Here is a 22,771-nt window from a genome sequence, read left to right as displayed (position 1 = left end):
TTGGCGAAGGTAAAAATTAAAATAGTGGTGAGGTAACACTTGGCAAACACATTAAGTGAAAGTATGCTTTTGTTACTACTGATGATAAAACGTTCCTTCCGTCTCATTTCATAGATGCTAATATGGAGTAATATAACAGCAAGCATGGCTAATTATGTGTACACACATTAGAAAAACACACATGCCAACACATTCTGAGCAGTCATCATGAGGACTGCTAACTAATGACTGCCAGTAACGAACGGCAAGTTGTGCCGGTCGAATATTTGTTGAAACGTGGAATCAAAGTGATGACAAGCAGCCAAAGTCCTACATGTGCATAATTCTCCTTATCAAGATCCCCACAAAAATATCACTAGGAATCATAAAGTGTTATTATACTGCATGCTGGAATTTGCACTAATGTCAGAGTTAAAGGAGTGATGCTGTTCAAACATGCATACAGCCAGTAAAGTTAGCTTGCTACCTGTCCCTGGAGTAACCTAAAGTATGAATAGTTAGTGCCATTAACTTAAAATGAGCTCAGGCCTCATATTCTGTGAATCCATCTACAACAAAGTCAGCCAGCAGGAAGCATTTTCCTGTGTCCTTCTCCTTCGTTCCAATATGGCTGACCAGATGCTGAGGTCACAACACGTGGCGGCTGGATGGTAATGGCACAGCTGTTGAATTCGAGGTGTCGGTTAGGGTAGCGCTAGCACCAGATGGCGCCTGTGGGATGGCGTTTGATTGGAAGAAAAGGTTTCGGGCCAGATGCTGAGAGGTGACGCAGTGTAGCCAGATGCTGGGGTCACGAGCATGTCTAGCAGAGACAGCTGGTTACTGTGGACCCTGGGCTATCCCTGCTCTCTAAACCAGGTCGCAGGCAAAGCTAAGAATGCTGCTTACAAGAAAAAAACACCACCTAGGTATTCTTATAATGGTGTCACTGTTACTTTGTTGTGTCTCCCCATTTCATGTTGTGCTCATCCTCATCGTTCCGTCACTGGTTGTAGGAGCATAGCAAAGGTTGTGAGTCAGGTCCATGCCTTCCAAGAGGCCGTGTACCCTTACAGCCCAGATCGGGACCTGCAGGGCTACCTTCGCCGCCGCATCGCCCGGTTCACCACCTCGGACATCCACCTCTTGGCCGCCAACAGCGATGCCAACTTCCAGCAGTCGAGCGAGCGCCAGACACGGAGGATCCAGGACACACTGAGGAGGGTTAAGGCCACCTTCCAGTGAGACATGCTTTCACAGCCCGGCGTTAGAGGTCAACACCTGGATATGTACGAGCCAAAAAGTGAGGCGCCAGGTCCAGACCACAGTGCGCAGACACTCCCTGGTCCCAGACTGGAAAATATTTTCTGATATCAATTGACTGTTTGTCAAAAACACCTTAACTTTAGTCAGTAATATAGAATCTGAGGTGAACTTAGCTAAAAGCTCTGTGTATGAACAGGTTCTGCTGTTGTTCCCACATGCTTGATTTTCATGTTAGCATTTTTTTCCTATAAACCAACAGGAGTAGTGGGTAATTTTTTCTTCCTCAGCTAATACTGACATTCTTCTTCTGTAATTTAGCTGTTAAAACCTGTATGTAAGCATATCTGGACTAAACATGGCAGCTGTACAATGCTTGTCCAACACCAAGATCGGATTAAAAAAGTGAGTTACTGTGCGAGGGCCTAAAACACAAAAAGCCAAAGGTTCTTTATATAGCAGTGTAGTAATATGATCAATTATAAGATATTTAGAATATGCACCATTAAGCAAAATATCAGCTGATATGTGAGGAGCCTTAAGGGGAACTTCCAAAATGACCTTTTTTGGCACCTTTTGGAAGCATTGAAGCATTTGTAAAGATTTTATTTCTGCAAATATTTTTGTTTTATACAGAAACATTAGAAATCCTCTCACTAGTTTCCTCATACCAGTAGTTTGGTTTTCACTTAAATCTCCCGACAACTAACTAACTGTTAGACTGTTACAGCTTCACCGATTCTTAACTCTTAATTTAGCGCCGTCGTGAGGTCAGGTTTGTTTCATTAATACTTCAGCTCTGGATGTCACACTTATTAAGTCCCGGGGCACATACGGTATAATTTGATCTTCAATGAGTACAATTTTCACGTCATAACCTTTATTAAAAAAAAAAGCTTTTCCACACTAAGTAAAGCTGTCATCATCCTTTAATTACAATTTACAGATAAGAGCAGATCTATGAAGTCGAAAAAAAACTTTTGTAACTTGTGGTTCTTTTATGATTCAAATAATTTTTCTAGATATAAAACTGCTTTTTCATTTTCTGATACATTTTTACTACAGTGGAGTTATGCTAGCACTGCATGAACACACCAGGGATACTAGTGCATTTTAATAAAAGCAGAAAGAAGAAGTCATTAATGAATTCACAGCTATTTCTATACTTTGGACTGCAGTGGAGCCTCTGGCAGCAAGTTCTGGTTGCATGCTTGACATTTCTGCTTTGAGTTTAGAGCAGACTAAGAAAACTTTGTGTTTACATCTAACTCAAATTTAACAACACATTAAACTTTGAGCGTAAAATGTGGCTTGCAAACTTTAACACTAGCAGCAGTGTCATTGTGAGCATGTTGGACTGCTGACGTTAGCATTTACCACAAAGCATCGATGTGTTGTGATTGTTATAAGAACTGGACGCTGGATTCAAAGACAGTTCCTCCTCAGCAGCAATTAACATGCCTGTCAGCCCATAAGACAAAAAGACACTATTTTCAGGTAAATGATGTCGTCGTGTCACTTCTTTGGGATTTTTATTTTAACCAGAACTGCTCTGGCTACAGTGTTAATCAAACTGCTTGGACTTGGTCATAAATTCTCTTCATTATGATTTTTATTGATCTCAGCTTGATGATTAAACCACAAAGACGGTCTCCGCAGTTTCAATCTTTTAATAGGTAGAGTAAGAAAATGCTGCTGTAGTTGAGCACTCAGTGATGCCAACGACATCAAAAAGTTTCAGAATCTCTGGAAAGCAGTGAGCACTGAGCGGGAACTTTTTCCTGTTTCGATTGACACAGCATTTAATTTAGACGCTGTTAATATCATTGGAAATGCAGTTCCTCAAAATGTTCTCGGTTCCTTGGAACTTGTGGGAGATCCAAGTTCTGTTCTGAAGGGAATTCATATGGTTTTCTACACAAACGTGACTGAAATGACTGTGAAAACATAATGAAAGAGAGAACTGTGATTCTGCACAAATAGCAGTCACAATGTAAAGTGAATGCGAGATTATTGAGGACTCCATTATTTCAGCTGATATTGTGCGTACACGGTGCATATTCCAAAATGATTAAAGGCCCGCGTTTCATTATATCACCACACAGCAAAACCTGCAGAGCATGAGTAATTGCATCAGAGGAAAGTAGTGGAGGTAAATAGGTTGCAAACTTTGAATCCAGCCATGTCAGTCATTCAAGTGAAATAAAGCACGATTATTTCTTTTCTTTTTCTTTTTTCCTTTTTAAAGTTCAACACAGAGGTGGTACGAGATTAAGTGGCACAGTTTGGCTCCAGTTGTCCCCGCAGAGGGAAGGCTCGCTTCAGATCCAAAAATGTGTTTCTGATTGATCACCTTATTTTTTTGTATGAAAAATCCTTTCTAGCTATTATGAGATTTCTCTTATCCAGTATTGCAGCGGGCCCATCCACTGCTCCTTCACAGTCAGCAGATCTCAACCTAATTGAGGGGACATTGCAGTCTGATGCATTCTCCAAAACACCAAAAGAGGGGATGGTCTTTGGGGGAATGGTTTTCCATCCCTCCAGTAGCTTTCCAGACACCTGAAAAATCAATGCCAAGGAGCACTGAAGATATTCCTGTGACACATGGTGGGTGAACACCTTTCTAAAACACTTGATGTTGTTTTTCCTCTCGCTGGTCACAAGCCTATAGCTTCTATTTGTTTACCAATTAGGATTTGAAATAAGAATTACATGACTAGATTGATAAATTAAAATATAATAATCCCATTTAAACAGCGCCATGTGTAGTAATTGCATTCATTAAGAATAGCGTGTGGTGAAATGCAGAAAGACACGCTCACAGTCGTGACAAAAACTTGCCATTACCGAGCAAATGATGGAACATAATGAGATGTCGGCATGCAAAATGTTACTCGAGGAATGATGTTCAGCCTGTGTCTGCTGTCTGTTCTCGCACGCGGTGAAACCCAGCGTGGAGATGGAATGTGACGTGCTATGACGATTTGCTTAATATGGCCAAATAAATGAGATTTTATAAACCTTCTCTTGCCAGAGCTCATTATTGTCAGACAACATCCGTGATAGATTGGCCGTATGGCAGGTTAGAGTGCTGTTGTATCAGGCAGAGAGCTGTTGCTTGGGTTTCCCTCTTCCTGCAGTTTACAGGATTAAAATGTCATTTATAGTGTGGGGAGTTATATTATGATGGCTACACTAAGTTTTAAGCTGGAGTAAACCTTCTGACCACAATCTGCTTTTACATTTTTATATTACTCACCAAGCAAGCGTGCCTATCTGCACTGCACATACTGTAAATCATACTGATAACAGCCGTCATTTCAGCCATTTTTTGATCTTAGTAAAAGCTAATATGTGAGATGAATGTGCAGAAATCAGACGACTGTAGAAGTAAAGCTCAGTTTTCCCTCCAACTAGGTGTTTCATATAAATATGAAATGACTGTACACAGCACTGAAATAACTCCTAAAAAACGAAATGTTTCATGTTTTGTGCTCCATTAATTTTGGCAGAAAGTCATTCACTGGCAAATCAGTTTTTAGTATGCTATCCTGCAAACCGGAGGGCACTGAAATTCCATTTTAATCCTTTTGTTAGGCACAAATATTCAGATATTTATGAGCATCCTTTGTGATGAACTGTGTCCTACAGCTGTTGTCTCTGACATCTCGTATGGACGTCTGGGGATATCGGAAACATGTCATCCGTTCAAAGCAAATCTAAAATAAGCTCAGTGGGATTTTAAGCATGCAAGAGACTGTGGTGGAGTGTAAGACTGAGGCATAATTTAGGGGTGCTTTACATTTAACTGAAAAAAAATTCTCACTTTTTACTCTATTTAGGATTTTCCAGTAAAAAAAAATCCCAGTAATAGGATATATGGTTCAGTAACACACTGCAGCCCACCTATTACCCACTGGGTAATTGGGCAATAGAGTGTGTCATGGGTAGTTAAACAGTTATCCCACCAGTGATCCAGGGTCTGATGACTAAAGGCTTCATTTAAACCAGAAGGTCCTAAATGCCTTTATTTCCTGTGTGAGTTTTTTTAAACAAAGATTGATGCTCCAGCTGCTCAAGAATAAACTAAACCAGCTGAGTGACTTTATCCAAGCTAGTGACCCACTAAGAAAAAAAAATGAATACAGTCAGTGCGGCTGTTGCTCTGGGACACACAGAGGCAGAGCTGAGGAAACAGGCTCAGCGTGCAGGCGAGGTCCCGGGCCTTTTTCATTGTTATCTGACGCGATCGGGGCGCATCTTCAAAGCTGAGGAGATAAAGAGACCGCAAAGACTGAATGGACTCCTGCCTTCACAACGACAGATTGCCGATAAAGGAGACAACTAGGACCAGCCTCTTATCTGCTTTGTTATATAACTAAACGATCAGTTTAGCGGCATTGTCACCGAGCTGCTGCCTGTGGAGATATCTCAGCAGAGAGCCAGTCCCACAGGTTTGGCGCTTTCTCTCGGAAAGCTGTCTGTCTGGTTATTTGGCACCTAGCTGACATGACGCAGGACTGTCATTCTTCAACTACTAGATAGTAGACTACACCAGCGAGTAAAAGCGTATCCTACTGGAAAGCGTTTGGATAGTAAACACCCTTTAGAAGTACTTCTTTTTATATTTAATATCTATGTGTGGGGATCAGTTGAATTCTTTTCTCTGGGCCTGTTCGCCCTCTCCACAGCTTCCTCGCAGCTTGTTTTGGCATATTTGCATGTGAACGAGGCGACAATCGGCCTTAATTGTGTTGCTACTGTAATGCCTTTGATCTGTAATGTTTGAAGTGCCTGTGCCAAGCGCTGGTTCTTGGGTAACTGGCGCCAGCGCTGGCCGGGGTATCAAACACATGTCAATATGAAACCACTGGAGACCATTGTGTTCTCCATCTGATTGCAGTGGGAGCTTGAGGGTTACAGGCACAAATGTGACGAGAGCGTTAGAAATGGCTCCCCAAATTTAGGTGCTGCCCACACCATCTTGTTTGTTAAATGTTGCTTTCTGCCTGGTTACTATCAGACGTCTCTTAGGGAATTATTGTTTACGCTTCCATCGTGTTAGCAAACTGGATAAGCAGGGAGCTCAGAGGCCCAGCCTGTGATTTCAAATGGAACTGTCATGAGAAATTGAGCAAATACACCTTTCCTCCTTAACAAAGCACCATAACTGTTTATGTTTTGCGCATAAAATTGTCAGAAACAGCTACTAAGTATAACTGAAAATGTACACAATTTGTTTTAACAGTCTTTCCATTTTTATTACTTTATATCGTTTATATTCATGTTTTCATTTTCTTCAGAAACTACTTAACTGAAAGTAATAAAGACCCACTTACACAAATATCAGTATCGAAATATACTTTAGTGCAGAATAATTATAATGTGCGTAATATAATTATCACTAAAGTGTGGGAAGCGGTTTGGGTTAACTGTCATAATTTAAAGAGAATTGGGCAACTTCAGATTCCATGTGCTGTAAAAGTAATAAAAAAGGGTTCCAAAATGTAACAATGTTTAATCACCTAAAGTGAAAGTTGCTAAAGCTCATACACTGTGAATCCTGACTTAATGAATCTAATGGTATTATCTAAAAGGAAAACTGAGCTGTAGCTTAGTCTACTGTCTTCAAGCGCAGCAACCTGATTTAGCGCCAAAATGCCTGTTAGAAACAACATGGGTCCTTTAATGTTTGTTTTTTTCAGCTGAAATATTAACAAAATATCATCCATGTAAGCAACTATATTTATACAAGTAGCAAATGCTGAAATATCATTTTGAGTGAGGCTCCTAATTTCACTTTGAGTTCAGAGAAATGCAAGGACTCAAAACAGACTAGACGGCGCCAGGTCTTGACACACTCACAGGATATGTAAAGTCATTATCCCACAATCATCGGAATCGATCAGGCATTAACAAGGGTCCCTACATATGCAAATACGATTAGGGGCTGACCCCCAATAAAAGCCGACCGTGGCCAGCACAGGGCCTCTCAAACTTGGCGGATTTACATGTCACAGCTCCACTGTGAACATGGTGAAATACTTTTCTGTGGACTGGCTGGCCCAGAACCATCACAATAACATTCAGGGGCACTGTGCTGATATGGACACGACCCTTACCTGCAAACCTCACATTCCCTGCATGGTGCAGCCAAGCCCACCGCCCACTGGCAAAGGTTACCTGCAGATAAAGTCCAAAGCAGTTAAACGCTTCGAACACTCGGGGCCAGCGGAGAGCTGCGGGGCCGAGGACTCAACACTGTGCTCGCCACTGGATTCATCAAGCTGCACCCCACCGAGTAAGTACCCAACATCTCCAGGCTTTAAACAGCATAGTCGAGCTTTACGCAGAAGATGAGTTTGTAACGGTTTTCCTTCTTTTAGTTTGTGACGTCAGCGAGTACCTCTGCGACCGGGTTTCCCCGGATAGACTCTCCGTGGACGAGGGGAACGAGGGGAGAAAAGACGCGGGACCCCAACGCCGAGTTCGCACAAAGTTTTCGTCCGAGCAGATCAAAAAACTGGAACGGATATTCATCAAACAGAAATATTTGGATTCCGGGGAGAGAGAGAAGACGGCACAAAAGCTGAACCTCACAGAAACTCAGGTGAGACGCGCCAGTAAACTCTTTGACATTTTGGATTTATGAAGACGCAGACATCTCCAATTTGCTCAGTGCTGCGGATGCTGACTGAACTGTTTTTGTTTTTTGTTGTGTCAGGTGAGGACCTGGTTTCAGAACCGAAGGATGAAGCTGAAACGGGAATTCCAAGACTATTTCACTCCCCCAGTCCCGCCGGTCATTTTTCAGCCTCTGTCTCCGGTTCAGTACCACAGCATGGCTGGACATCTACCCCATTACTCTCCTACGGGCCATCCCTTTTACTCATTACCTGTCCCGCAGTTGCTCCACCATCAGCACATGCCTCCTCACTACCCTCATCGAACAATGATACACCACCCACATTTCTACTGAGGAACTGTCACTTTAGAGACTTCTCTTTACACAAATGAGCCGAAGATGCGCAATCAAAGTTGTTTTTTTTATTTGTGTGATTTTAAATATCTGTGTACAATGAAAAGTTTTTGTATGTAATTAAAGAAACATCTATTTATTTTTAATAAATTTATCCTTTAAGCTTCAGCAGTTGACTTCTTTGTTTTTTCTATCTCTGTCCAGATTATAAGGATTAAGCTGATGATACATCTTTATTGCAGTATTAGTTCCACATAAATAGCTCATCCTGTCTTTCATCATAAAGGAGGGCGGGTCTGGAAGGACTCAATGACAAAAGGGGGCTAAAGGTCACATCGCATCACTGTATCTCCTCTGATTTGACCATATACACAAATAACAATAGATTAAATCAGGATTCCACAACGTGTCCTGGAAACCCTAAATGACGTCACTTTCTTCAATTAAAGACTGAACATGTTTGTCCCCACTACTGCACTTCAAATGCAAGGTAACGGGGAGATCATGGTTAACAATTAGTCCTAATTAGGCCTCTCATTGAAGAGTTTACACTTACCACTGGGGCTCCGACCTGGCTCCAGAGAGTCTGGAGCTTTGTGTGGCCAAGGAATCTAGAGGTTAAAACCTGATTGTGTGATGACATCTGGAGATAGTGAGCTCGATTCGAAACTAGTCTGAGATAATTCAATGAGGGGGTCGAGGGCTCCTCTTTAAACTCGTAAATTTACGACAGTTTTTTTTTTCTCTTTTTGACATTTCAATTCATAACCCATGTTGTGTAAGAACGAAGGAATTCACTGGTTGATATAAACGTGCTATAAATGCTCAAATGTTTTGAATTAAGCTCGGCAAAAATGCAAAACAACAACCTGCAGGTTCCCTGCTGTGTGAGGTTTCAAGCTGGCCCGAGGCAAACATCTCAGTCAGCAAAGATCAAAGAAACTTTCTCACTTTCTGTCGATGTTCTCTGACTACAGTCACACACACACTCACCCGGTCCCACCCTGACAAAGGCATCATCACCAGGTTGCTCAATGCGCATACAACATGCGCTAAAGAGCCACCTACACCCTTGATCACCTGAAAAAATATAACTGTGTGTGTGTGTGTGTGTGTGTGTGTGTGTGTGTGTGTGTGTGTGTGTGTGTGTGTGGTGTGTGTGTGTGTGTGTGTGTGTGTGTGTGTGTTTTGATGGTTGATAAGTTGATGGTGGTGGTGGTGGGTAGTTGATGGAAACATTGCGTAACTGTATGTATTTTTCTTCTTGACCGAAGGCGGTTAAACAAGTCACACCTCCCACATTTATAGTTATTCTCATCGCATTTAGTGGCGGATACAGACATGATACTCTTTATGCAGACATCATTCAGTTTGAAATGCCAGGTAAATGAGAGTCAGACTCAGTGGCGCCAGGGCATCCCAGCACGACCTGAGAAAAAGTAGAATCCTGCCTCTATTAACCTCAATTACAACCGCCATCAAGTCCCCATTGTTCCTGTGAGATCGCTTTGCATATGCAAACAAAGAAGTGTGCCCCTCCTATATAGCGGCCAAGAGTCATCCATACAAACACATACTGCTTCAACCGCTGCTTCTATCCACTATGGCTAACTTTTCTGTTGAGTGCCTTGCCAGGAGTTATTATGAGGAGATGACTCCACGGACAAAGGATGCCGCGCTTCATTCGCGAGATCTCAGTGAAATCGTGGAATTTACAAAGGAATCAAGAAGTCGATACTCTGCAACATCGCCAAACAGTAAGTTCACAGATAAACCTTTTGTTTTAAGAGCTGCTGTTGATAGGGCCTTTGTGTGCGTATTGATTTTTGACTAAATGAATTCAACTTCTCATCTTTCTCCCCCCAGACAGATGCGACAACTCTTCTGGGTCCGAGAGTGAAGTGGGAGATGACAGCGAGGGGGAGGCCACCCAGCAGAGGAGACTCAGGACCAAGTTCACATCCGAACAAGTTAGCAAACTGGAGCATACTTTCAGCAAGCAGAAATACCTGGGTGCTACGCAGCGGAGGAAAATCGCCGAGGAGCTGAATCTTTCTGAAACCCAAGTATGTTACATGCATGCTTTCCTCAAGGCCTCCTCGGTGGCACTGCAAAGCTTTCCACAAGCACAAGCTGACAAAGACTTTTATTACTATGTTGCCATCTAGTTACCCGATGTAATTCAGTAAATGTAAATCTGTTTCAAAGACTATATAAACATCATAAAAAGTCCCTTTGCTTTGTGTTTGTGCGTAAAGGATAGTACCTTATGGCCTTTTTTGCATCTCACAGGTGAAAACGTGGTTCCAGAACAGGAGGATGAAACTAAAAAGGGAGGTCCAGGACAGAAGGACGGAGTTCCTGACAGTGCAGACCTCTCTTCTGCCTCCGATGCTGTTTCAGCACCCATTCCTCACCGGACAGCTCCCCGCCAGCTGCGGCTTCTACCCGCAACTGCACCCGCTCCCCGCACCTCTGCACCATCACCCCTCCCACCCCGTTCTTCTGCCGCCGCCAAACTACTTCTGAGCTCCCAGAACTTTTATCCCCCAAATTCCTGTCTAGAATCTAGATATTCCTCCCCTCATTGCTCTCTCTAAAAGAGAGATTTTAAAAGTTGTGAATATAATTGCTTTTATTATGTCTGAAGCACTGCACTGGGTATGTTTTGATGTTGTAAGTATCATTCAAATAATGGAAATAAACTTGCTGCAAGTTTTTATGGTTTATGGCAAAAATAAAACAGAATTAAAGTCTTTAAACTGCTTGTGATGGGTTTTTTTCTGTTTTCGACTTCAGGTTCATAGATCGTCATTTTACATGCGCACACTTAAACAAGTAAAACACAAACCACGACCTTAAAAATTCACATAGATTTTGGGCACATTTATGTAACATTTTAGAAGAATGTAAAATCATGAATAAAAGTTTGTAAATGAGAAGAGAGGTTAAAGGTTTGGCTAAACCCTGATAGATATCCGGGGGAGGGGTGAGACAGTGTGTCGTGTAGAAGCTGTTGTTTTCAGTTTGGATGAAAAGCACACAATAACAAAATGGTTGAATGTCACACAATTCAACCATCCTGTGTGTTGCCATTTATTTCAACAGGAACAAAGTGTGCAGTTCAGTGCGCTTCTCCTCATCATACTGCAGTGTTTCTATCAGTGCCCCTCTCTCACTCCCCTTCTCTCCTGGTTTCCCAGCCTTGACAAGCAGCTGGGCAGTTTTCTAACATCCTCGTTGATACAGAACATGTAGCGACAATGACAGGCCCGTCTGTCTTCTCCGTCTTGTAAATGCAACGACGTGAAGTTGTTGTCCCCTGCTTTTGCCGCTGGCATTGCTCCACGCTGAGCCTGTCCTCCGCTGGTTGTAGATTTTACTTGTTCAAAGGGATATCAGAGCGGATCTAACCGCGAGATCATTGAGCTTCATTGAGATCTATTGTATGACCATTCAGCTGTTCGCACTTACTTGAAAGACAGAGGGAAGGCGCCACTGAGTCTGCCAAAGGTGTATATTGGCTCACCTTAAAGTCATTAGTTGGCTCCAGCTAAATACAGTTAGGTCCATAAGTATTTGGACAGGGGCAGTTTTTTGCAGTTTGGCCTCTGTACGTCACCACAGCGGATTTGAAATCAGGCAACCAAAATGTGATTGAAGGGCAGACTTTGAGCTTTAAGGCAGAACTGTTCAAGAAAGACGTAGTTTTTTTGTCCACATGACCCCATTTCTAGAGGTTCAGAACTCATGGGACCAACTAGCATTATTTTAAATATGTGACGATGTGTTTCATACATGGATGAAGATGCTTTGGAGTCTGTAACTGCCTGAAGTCTGTCCATGGAACTCACTGAATGCTGTTTTTTCTTCCTTCATATGCTCGGCAATAGGCCTTTGCTGCAGTTGTTTCTGTGGCTTCAGTTTTGTCTTCAGTAACTAAAAAGCATGATCTGTTAGACTGAGATCAGGTGGCTGACTTAATTGTTGGAGAATATCAAATATTTATTTGCATTAAGAAACTCGTGAGTTGCTTTTGCAGTAATCTTTGGGTTTTTATCCATTTACTGCTGTCTGATTCGTTTAGCAGTATTTGCTTGTATCTGAGCAGAGACTATAGCCATTCAGAATAAACACCAGTGGCAGCCCTATGTCATAACAATGTGTCCACCATGTTGAACAGATGGTGTGCTTCCAATCATGAGCCACGTTTTCTTCTCTATACTTTGCTAATAATGGGAAGTTAATCTCTCCTGATCTGAACTCTTTGAGATGTTTTCTGGTAAACTAATCTATAATCTATCATCTGAACTCTAGAATCTACTCCTCATATTTAAAAGAAACTCCTGGTGATCAGACTCGTGATGTATGTGGATTATTGGTTGGCTCTACATTCAGCAGCACACAGGATTTTCTTAGTTATTTGGCAGGGCCTAAAGCCAGCGCACACAAACAATCACCAAAGAAAATAAATGCTGTCATTCCGCACCAGGAGGCACAATTATGAAAAAAGAGATGATTAGACCTGCAAGCATCAGTAACTAGAATAATGAGAAGGACACATTCATTTAAAGGCTTACTGGACCGCTATTTATGCTGTGCCTCTGTTCAGTCCTCCAGACAGAGGAACGCCTCGGTCTGCAGCATTAGCAGGGATAGTTCCTAGTTGAGACATCGACATCAATCAATGATCCATTGTGAGAGGGCAAAGATGTGGTGAATTAAATGACAATGAGTGTTTCCCTGATACCTTTTGAAAAAGGTGAGTAAATAGGTGAAGAGGTGTCAACAGTGGCTGCAGATAGACTGATAGGAGTCCTATTAATGCATTTATCCAAGAACTCCAGCTAATTTTACCCGCTTCCCTAAACCTACACAAGAAACAGCTACTTTTACACTAAAAGAACAACTTTTTACTAATGAAATGTGCTTGACACACGATTTAAAAATGGGAGATCAGTAGTTATCAACCTTTCTGGTTTGTAACCCCTTTGAAAAATACCAAGGGTTCATAATTATTAGTTTTTAAGTAAAGCTTTAAAAAAAGGTCAAAATGTTTCATTTAATTTTCTTTAAGTTTGAGGCCAAGGAGGTGAAGCCTATCATTATTACAGTGCTTCACAGCTTAACACATTCCAAAATAAAAGCAAAAACGTTTGATGCACATACTTTAAAAAAACCCTCTTATATGCTTAATTATGTCATGACCCAGATTTTGACTCTCATGAATGGCACCAGCCCCTAGAAATCATATTTTTTGCCTTTTAAAGTTCACTACATTTACAGTGAAGTGTCCATGTGATGCTGTGGGTGGCATTTAGATGGCATGGTCTGGCTCTATCAGCCCCAGCACTTTACAGGGCAGCACTACAGCGAATCGATTCAGTGCCACTATGCTATGAGCAAACATTCCTCTCTGATGGACGAGCTTGCTTCCATCCACTGAGTAAGAAGGGCCGTTCAGCAGTTTGATTAGCATGAATTGGTTGTGGCCTTCACATTCTACAAATCTCCACTGCGGCGAGCGCCTATAGGAGATTTTTGATTGACACATTAGACAGTTCTCTCCACTGCCAGCATCAATACATGCGATGACAGAAAATATTTTGGAATAATCAATGCCTTGGAGCACTAAAACTATGCTGTTACCACTTGGTCAAATGACACTTTCAGCCCTTTTTGGCTTGTGACCTCTTACAAAAAAGTAATAAAAAGCACTATAGTTATAGATATAGTAAAGAGCAACCCTCCTCCATCAAAATCTTTCAGGTTATTTTATTAAAATATCCACTTTCTCGTGTCTCTGAGGAAATCCCCGTATGAGTGTCTTCTTTTTCTCCCTGCTCATTTGATCTATCTCAGACTTGGCAGGTATATTGTTAAAGACCGGACTGTTAATTATTTTACGGCCCCTTTGATTTTTATGACCCTTTTAGTGGGCCTGTGAACCACTGCACAACACCACCTAATTGTATTTATAGTCAAAACAAGTTCCACCTCAACCAGAGAAATGCTATTTTGCTTTTTTTTGCTACCTTTTAATGTTTTGAAGAGTGAAAATGTAACTTTAAAAAAGCAAAAATGATGGAAAGATTTATAAAAAGCACAAAAAGGTCCTCTTTTATTGCATGAAATCAGCAATACTGAGATTTTATGAGCTCATGTCATTTGTGCCACAAAAAACACGACTAGTTATTATTATGTAAAATTCTGTACTGTATGATTTAAGTGTCCAATACCACAAAAACGTACAGTGCATGCAAATACTTCAAATCCAATGATTAATGGCCCAACTTTCTTTATTCAGCAAATATTCAGGGCAAACACACATGAACAATAATGTCACAGAAATGCAATAAAACACATATGATTAAGATCAAATTTGCGCTTTAATAAATAAATCAATAATAATCAGAGGGGCATAAAAATACCTGAATCCAGTGTATCACAGTCTGTGCTTTGCAGATTTTCTTTGTAAGCCCAAGACAGGCTGGAATTCCAATGTATGTGTGTGTGTGAGAGTGAGTGTGCGAATGCACACTTTGAGGTCAGCTGTCATGCGGAGAACATGATGAAATGGCTGTCTGCCTGGTGGAATACCTCTGCAGCCCCATTTTCCCATGCCTTATGCCTCTTTAAAGTTAAATCTCAAAGAAGTATGTGCATAGGAAAAAGGAACAGCGAGTGCAACTAGCCCCACTGCCCCGATTCTGGACACTGGAACCTGGAGGGCAGGGATGACAAAAGGCATAAAGATGCATGACTGGATGCACAACACAAGAAATGACTCTTATATTCTTCTCCTGTCTGACTGGCTAAAATTGCATTACGTCCAGGTATTAAAAATACTGTAATATCAAAATAAAATGCACATACAGCAGTCATACGCTTTATAGTTGCCAAGATGTAGTTTTAATTAAAGGATTAAGTTTATAAAATGCGTGGAAGGCGTGAAGAGGACTTACCCCGTATAGATCTCCATGCATGTCTCCCAGGAAAGCACCTCCTGTTGGCCATTTATCCCTCCACAGGGACCTTGAAGATGTTTAACAAAGACAGAGTAGCTGTTGTGCATGCTCACTCAGCACTTCTCCTCCCTCTTTGGTTTCAAGCCATGGCGACACATCTGGGAAGATGCCTGTAGACACTGAAAAACAAACAAACAAACAAATTCTACAGTACAGTGGCATACAAAGGTTGGTTTCTTCTGCAAAAATACTTTGTCTTGTTTTGCTCCAAATCTTTCAGCTACGAGTGAACTTGTTACAGTTATTATCTCCTATCTGACACAAGCTGGAAGAAGGGAAATATTCAGGACGCCCTGTTCCTGATGGTGGAAAAGTTTCTTATCTGTTCAGGGGTTTTTTTTTCGTTCTCTTTCCCTCTCCCAGAAGAGAGGCCCCCGTGCTTTTTAGAACTCAAGGTCTCTAGACAAGGACTCTCAGGGTGTGCTGAAGTGAGACACTGACGCACACACACACACGTGCACAGGTTGTGTGGTGTGTAGCTGAGGGAGTGTTATGGCATGTCAAGGCCGGTGCACCGGGCTGAAGATGAAACTGCTCTCTTTTCTCTGAACCACTGTGTTTGCAGCGCTTGTGGGCAGCAGTCGTATATCACACGTTTTGGTAAAGAAAGATCTATCTTTAAATGAGCACCCTGGACCAGCTGAGGTCACCTCACATCCCAACGTAGCTGAAAATAAAATGTCTGGCAAAAATGCCGCTAATGAGCACTGAAAGTTACTTAGAAGCATCTCAGTGTTGAGTCTCAGCCTTGTTGTGTGTGTATGACGTTTTTAATAGAGCATAAATTTGTGTTGACCCAACTCAGTGTTTGAGGAAGCTGATATGCCGCATAGCGACAGGAGTCATTTATCTTGCAGCATTAAATCCACTCTTTTTCTTTCATGGCTCTGAATCACGTCTTCAAATCATCAGCTATGTTCTGATGTGGAGAGGATTCTTTTTTCTCTTTCTCTCTCTCTCTCTTTATATTTTATGTATTTAAGTTGTATAAATTTGATGTCATGAGAAGTTAATGAGTCCACAGTGCCATGCACATCAAAGGTCTGGACATTTGATTGAGACTAACCAATTACTTTGCTTCTTGTTTTCTTGGTAGCAGCTGAGGAATCTATATTCATCAAAATGGATATAGATAAATCATTAAGAAATACATTAGTACAACAATAAATCAGTGGCTTTTTCTGATGAAAGGGTTTGCATGGCGGGGCATTTGGTTAGCACCGTTGCGTCACAGCTCCTGGAGTGAAGCGAAGCTTTCAATGGGTTGGCTCTTCAGTCTAGAGATATAGCAGTTAGATTCTAAACTCACCATAAGTTTGGGTGTGAGTTTGAATGATTATCTGTATCTCTGTGTTGACTCTGTGATTGGCTGATGACCCTTTTCAGGCTGTACCCTGCCCCAGCACAGATAGGCCCTAGTAGGATAAGCAGTTAAGAAAAACAGATTAATGATATTTGGTGTTTTATCAACTAGTGTTCACAAAAAACAAAAACAACAAAAACATTTTGATCATCTTTACTTGAACTGTGCAGCTATTATGTTCTAATGTGTTTTTGCCACAAGAAAACAGACTGATGACCCGTCCAGGGTGTACCCCACCGCTAACCCTATAGTGGATGGGACAGGCTGAACCCCACCCATGACCCTGATAAGGATAAGTGGAAGTAACACACATTTCTGGCACAACTTCACCGACTTCCAAGGTGCATGGAGAAGATAAGGATCTAACTACACAGAGACTCCAGCAACACTTAAAAGTAATGAGAAAAAACTTTGTTAAGTGACCTTTTTCACTTTTTTTGTCACTTAATAAAGTTGCTTCTCATTATTTTTCAGGATAAGTGGAAGAGAATGAAAGGATGGATGGATGTTTTAGCCACATCCAAGTTCTGAAACTGTTTCTAACTGGTCAGACACATTAATCCTCCACACCACCACTTGGTGGCAGCAGTCTCAAACGTTGACTGGCAGCAGCCTGAGGTCACTGTAAGTATATAATGTAATAGTGTCTATTTGTTTTAAAGCAAATAACTTATAGGTAAGGGTTACAGTATATACAGTGCAAGGAGTCATACTGCACTGAGGTGAACTGAGAGGTTCTGGTAGCTCAGCATTTTTGTCTGTTTTTTTTGGGGGGGTGAGATAACCACACCAGCATTCAGTCAAGGTCGGACGGGCTGTGGAGTATTAGTGCTCTGATTGTCAAATATGCAGTTATCAGTTTCTCTTATCAATATGTGCCTTACTTGCAGTGATTTAAGGTACAGGATCCTCTACTTAAAAGGCTTTTCAAACAAGGCAAACAAGTGTACTCTATACTCCAGCAGTTCCCTCTACATCAACATGTCAAACTCATTCCCACCATGTCTCACGAGGGCCTGCATGCTTTTAATTGGGTGTACTTTAACATGCGGCTTTTAAAATCCACTCTTGTTTTCTTCGTCTTCTTTTTTCCCCTTTCTTGCAGAGTGTTCTGTTTGAGAAGAGCGAATTTGCAGAGTTAAGCAGAAATGTCTCACTCTGCAGAAAAAAGGCAACAAAAGCTGCTTGTTCATCTAAACAGATCTGCCGCGGAGCAGGAGCGGGTTCTCTCAGAAGGCGAAACGAGGTTTTACATTTTGACACTTCGACAGGGTGAGAGTATGATGTTTCCAGAATCACAACACAACAAACACCTGTAGTTGTCTTTAAGCTTAAATTGGCAATTTGGGAAATCCATCATGTTCATTAGGAGAAAACAGAGGTTAGGTGCACTCTGTAAACACAGTGCTTGTCTCAAAAATACTACCTACTGTGCAGTTTTTATGTCTTTGTAGGAAAAAATGCAAATTACCTCTAGATGTACACTACTGTAAGCATGTGCATCATAAAATAAACTATCATCATGCTTTAGTCAGGTGTCTCTAGTCAGATGGGAAAGTTGTCTTTAAGCAAGATTCAAGTGATTACTTTATAACAGGATCTGTGACTAAGGGCCCAATTCCCCTGCCATTATATTGAATTTCATTGTATTTTATGTGAAATTACAATGTAATTTTACATTCTGTAAGTAATTTTCAGTACTGCATATGTAATTGTAATTCCCACTTAATTTCATGCTAATTTTGTGGAAAAACAAGAAATACAGTGGGGCAAAAAAAGTATTTAGTCAGCCACCGATTGTGCAAGTTCCCCCACTTAAAATGATGACAGAGGTCAGTAATTTGCACCAGAGGTACACTTCAACTGTGAGAGACAGAATGTGAAAAAAAAATCCATGAATCCACATGGTAGGATTTGTAAAGAATTTATTCGTAAATCAGGGTGGAAAATAAGTATTTGGTCAATAACAAAAATACAACTCAATACTTTGTAACATAACCTTTGTTGGCAATAACAGAGGTCAAACGTTTACTATAGGTCTTTACCAGGTTTGCACACACAGTAGCTGGTATTTTGGCCCATTCCTCCATGCAGATCTTCTCGAGAGCAGTGATGTTTTGGGGCTGTCGCCGAGCAACACGGACTTTCAACTCCCGCCACAGATTTTCTATGGGGTTGAGGTCTGGAGACTGGCTAGGCCACTCCAGGACTTTCAAATGCTTCTTACGGAGCCACTCCTTTGTTGCCCGGGCGGTGTGTTTTGGATCATTGTCATGTTGGAAGACCCAGCCTCGTTTCATCTTCAAAGTTCTCACTGATGGAAGGAGGTTTTGGCTCAAAATCTCACGATACATGGCCCCATTCATTCTGTCCTTAACACGGATCAGTCGTCCTGTCCCCTTGGCAGAAAAACAGCCCCATAGCATGATGTTTCCACCCCCATGCTTCACAGTAGGTATGGTGTTCTTGGGATGCAACTCAGTATTCTTCTTCCTCCAAACACGACGAGTTGAGTTTATACCAAAAAGTTCTACTTTGGTTTCATCTGACCACATGACATTCTCCCAATCCTCTGCTGTATCATCCATGTGCTCTCTGGCAAACTTCAGACGGGCCTGGACATGCACTGGCTTCAGCAGCGGAACACGTCTGGCACTGCGGGATTTGATTCCCTGCCGTTGTAGTGTGTTACTGATGGTGACCTTTGTTACTTTGGTCCCAGCTCTCTGCAGGTCATTCACCAGGTCCCCCCGTGTGGTTCTGGGATCTTTGCTCACCGTTCTCGTGATCATTTTGACCCCACGGGATGAGATCTTGCGTGGAGCCCCAGATCGAGGGAGATTATCAGTGGTCTTGTATGTCTTCCATTTTCTGATGATTGCTCCCACAGTTGATTTTTTCACACCAAGCTGCTTGCCTATTGTAGATTCACTCTTCCCAGTCTGGTGCAGGTCTACAATACTTTTCCTGGTGTCCTTCGAAAGCTCTTTGGTCTTGGCCATGGCGGAGTTTGGAGTCTGACTGTTTGAGGCTGTGGACAGGTGTCTTTTATACAGATGATGAGTTCAAACAGGTGCCATTCATACAGGTAACGAGTGGGGGACAGAAAAGCTTCTTACAGAAGACGTTACAGGTCTGTGAGAGCCAGAGATTTTCCTTGTCTGAGGTGACCAAATACTTATTTTCCACCCTGATTTACGAATAAATTCTTTACAAATCCTACCATGTGGATTCATGGATTTTTTTTTCACATTCTGTCTCTCACAGTTGAAGTGTACCTCTGGTGCAAATTACTGACCTCTGTCATCATTTTAAGTGGGGGAACTTGCACAATCGGTGGCTGACTAAATACTTTTTTGCCCCACTGTACTTCCCCTTGTTACATCCTAGGTAGACTGTACTTTCTGAGGCAAGGGCAGTATTATGGAGTGACTTAGCCTTGTCTAACTTCCAGCTTTTTAATAGGGAAGGAGAAACTCCTTTCTTCTATTTCGTTTTCAAAGTTATGTTTGAACAGTGATTGTGAAAGAAAGAAAATACGTTAGATTTCACTCCGTCATTATAAGCTCACATAAGCCTGCAGCCTTTGACTGTATTTTGTTTTTTTCTTTTATTTGGTGAGGGACAACAGCCTGCTTTTACGTTGCTAAAATAAAGGGATGAGTAGAACAGCCATCATAATGAACATAATGAGTATAAAAATGTTTTAGCTACCCTCTCCAGTGCAAACATTCCTCCGTCTAACCTCACAATACAAGAAAAGAAGGCTGTCGCTTCCCTGAGCAAAGACCAAAACATCACCATATTACTAGCTGTCAAGGAGAGGTGCACTGTTGTTCTAAACACAACAGATTATCACACAAAAATGACTACACTCCTCAGGGACAACTATACCTATGAAGCCTTAAAACGAGACCCCACAAGCATCTACAAAAACAAAGTCATCAGTTACCTACAACAGCTTGTAAAGGATAAAATCACTGACCGCCCTGTATACCACCATCTGCCCAGGGGATGCTATACCCTGTATGTATGGTGTTCCAAAGAACTGCAAAGAAGGACCCCCATTCATACCCATTGTAAGCAGTATAAAGTCAGCCACCTACAATGCTACTGCCCCTTGTGGGGAATGCACCACATCATATCAAAAACCCCACCGACTTCACCAACATGGTCCAGAGACTTACACTGGATCCATAGTGTCCAGAGTGCATACCTACAGCTGAGGCTGCCTTACCACCACATATTTTAAATGCAAAGAGGATTTCTACAGACAAAAACCATGGATGAGCCATTGGCTCCCAGGTGTCACCTATTGTGGCCAACCTTTAGATGGAAGAAGTGGAAAGTTAAGGACTTGGCTCTTTTAAAGGGGCAGCACCTAGCCACTGGTACAGATACGTGGCTACAAGGATTTCACATCAAAATCCAAACCCAAGAAGGAGAAGCCTTCACTGCTCACATCAACTCAGTGGATAGAAACATAAATTCACCAGGGAAGACACAAAGGATAATAGTTTGCTGTTTCCGGACTGAGCTGTGCACACTGAGGGAAATGGAAACCTTAACACTGAAGTTTACCGGAAGCCCACACACATGGACCAGTACCCACTCTTTGATTCCCACCACCCTGTGGAACACAAACTTGGGGTATCAGGACCCTGCAACACTGGGCAGAAAACACTCCTTCTAAGCCAGAGCGGGAAAGAAATGAAACACACACACACACACGTAAAGAAAGCTCTTTTGGGCTTTCATCAAATCAGCAAAGATGCACAGTTCAGGTCAGACGAAGAATCCAGAGTCCAGCTGATTTTGGAGAACCCCTGACTTTTAAATTTGCACAACCACTAAGTCAGCATGGTAAGAGATTCATCTAATAAAGTGAGACAATAGCTTCACTGAAACAAAACAAAAAGTGTACATTTCAACTATCTTAAGTAGATATGATATCACATCAACTCTGGGCACATTAAGGCTCCTTTTTCAATCAAAAAAAGCATGGTTGACTGGAAACTCCAGCAGATGTTTGCCTGCTGGAAGAATTCAAAAGTTACAGGAACATTTTACTGGGAGAATGCGACAGAGTGTAGCAATATATATAAGAAAAGGTCCATTAGTGTAAAAATCAGTGCGGTACACATCAGCATCGGAGTTGAGACGCTTCTCTGAGCCGCCCAGTAATTCTGATAGCTTGTCAGTCCGACTCAGGATTTTCTTTGGACAAATAAAATTGACAGAGTGCTCATTTCAGTTTATTTTCAGGTTACTGCACTCTCTGAAAACTCATTACCATCTCATGACTCACTTGACAATATTGTTCTAAAACTGCAATTTTAGAGAGGTTCGTTACTCTTTTGTGTGTGTGCGTTGTTATGTCATTTGTCAGAATTAGTTCAGAGTTAGCCTTGGGCTATGCTACTTTTTTCTTTTCTCTCTCTTTCTTTTATTTTTAATACATCATTTTTAACTTGGGGAAAATGTTCTCTGTAATTTGGCCCTGTAGTCAAGGATATTAACACAAAACAGATGAAAAATACTGTATAATGTGACAAAAACATGCCAATGGAAGGAGAAAAAGATATATAAAAATTGAAAGGAATAAAACTAAAAAGGCTGTGAAGTATTTAAAGGTGTTTAGATATTTTTACATTGGAAAGCATTGCTCTTGTTTTTTTCTTCTCCGGTATTCTAATTCTGATTCTGATGAAATTTAAAACAAAAAAAGTTGTTTTTAAACAGAATGAAGGCCATCTTTCAGCTGCTCCCTTAGTTCAGAGGTCACCACACCAACTGTGGATCTGCATCTTTTTGATTGGGTGCAGATTTTGACACCAGATTCTCTTCACGAGGCAACCTTCACAATCACTTGGGCTTGCAATGCCCTTTGACTGGGTATGTGTCTCCTCGCAGGCCTACACCACAGAGTCACCAGCAAACCACCAAACATTTATGGTTACTGAATGAATATCTACAAATAACAAACCCCACTTAAAATCCCCTTTTTACTAAACATACACATTTCTGCTAAATATAATCATAAAAACAACCATTAAGAAAACATTTTCCTCTCTAACTGCGAGTGTGTGAGTTTTACTGCAAATGCTGATTAAAAGAAAATCCAATCTTTAGGGGAAAAGGATATTTTGTTCGAAC

The 22,771-nt window shown here is 41.5% G+C and overlaps 3 protein-coding genes and 1 long non-coding RNA gene across 4 annotated transcripts in view; 3 read left to right on the top strand and 1 right to left on the bottom strand.

The window, feature by feature from the left end:
* Positions 1-4,270, top strand: part of kndc1 (kinase non-catalytic C-lobe domain containing 1) — a 49,884-nt gene extending 45,614 nt beyond the window's left edge. The window contains exon 31 of the mRNA XM_085478353.1: positions 996-4,270. Coding sequence (XP_085334479.1) covers positions 996-1,224 — 229 coding nt within the window. The 3' untranslated portion in view covers positions 1,225-4,270. The remainder of the gene's footprint in view (positions 1-995) is intronic.
* Positions 4,271-7,263: 2,993 nt separating this feature from the next.
* vox (ventral homeobox) lies at positions 7,264-8,269 on the top strand. The gene is made up of 3 exons (XM_085476749.1): positions 7,264-7,546; positions 7,632-7,855; positions 7,970-8,269. The coding sequence occupies exons 1-3, from the start codon at positions 7,279-7,281 to the stop codon at positions 8,222-8,224; spliced, it is 747 nt and encodes a 248-aa protein (XP_085332875.1). The 5' UTR covers positions 7,264-7,278; the 3' UTR covers positions 8,225-8,269.
* Positions 8,270-9,827: 1,558 nt separating this feature from the next.
* ventx (VENT homeobox) lies at positions 9,828-10,753 on the top strand. The gene is made up of 3 exons (XM_085476673.1): positions 9,828-9,981; positions 10,091-10,290; positions 10,517-10,753. Exons 1-3 carry the CDS (start codon positions 9,828-9,830, stop codon positions 10,751-10,753), a joined length of 591 nt encoding a protein of 196 aa, XP_085332799.1.
* Positions 10,754-14,505: 3,752 nt separating this feature from the next.
* Positions 14,506-15,266, bottom strand: LOC146695875 (uncharacterized). The gene is made up of 2 exons (XR_014923470.1): positions 15,190-15,266; positions 14,506-14,948 (listed from the first exon to the last, which is right to left on the bottom strand). It is a non-coding gene; the product is annotated as an uncharacterized LOC146695875 (long non-coding RNA).
* Between the last annotated feature and the right edge of the window lie 7,505 nt (positions 15,267-22,771).

Source organism: Copadichromis virginalis, linkage group LG13 (genome assembly GCF_057382275.1).
Source record: "Copadichromis virginalis isolate Kocher_CV1m ecotype Utaka linkage group LG13, C_Virginalis_male_GT1.1, whole genome shotgun sequence".
Classification (NCBI taxonomy): Eukaryota; Metazoa; Chordata; class Actinopteri; order Cichliformes; family Cichlidae; genus Copadichromis; species Copadichromis virginalis.
The sequence above is the reverse complement of the archived record's forward strand: the minus strand, read 5'-3'. Positions and strand labels throughout refer to the sequence as shown.

What these genes read in the sequence shown, in the direction of transcription:
- vox (XM_085476749.1), top strand. Translation starts at nt 7,279, where the DNA reads ATGGTGAAATACTTTTCTGTGGACTGGCTGGCCCAGAACCATCACAAT. An exon ending in ATCAAGCTGCACCCCACCGA is followed by an intron (nt 7,547 to 7,631) that starts GTAAGTACCCAA and finishes TCCTTCTTTTAG; the next exon opens with TTTGTGACGTCAGCGAGTAC. An exon ending in TGAACCTCACAGAAACTCAG is followed by an intron (nt 7,856 to 7,969) that starts GTGAGACGCGCC and finishes TTGTTGTGTCAG; the next exon opens with GTGAGGACCTGGTTTCAGAA.
- ventx (XM_085476673.1), top strand. Translation starts at nt 9,828, where the DNA reads ATGGCTAACTTTTCTGTTGAGTGCCTTGCCAGGAGTTATTATGAGGAG. An exon ending in CTCTGCAACATCGCCAAACA is followed by an intron (nt 9,982 to 10,090) that starts GTAAGTTCACAG and finishes TTCTCCCCCCAG; the next exon opens with ACAGATGCGACAACTCTTCT. An exon ending in TGAATCTTTCTGAAACCCAA is followed by an intron (nt 10,291 to 10,516) that starts GTATGTTACATG and finishes TGCATCTCACAG; the next exon opens with GTGAAAACGTGGTTCCAGAA.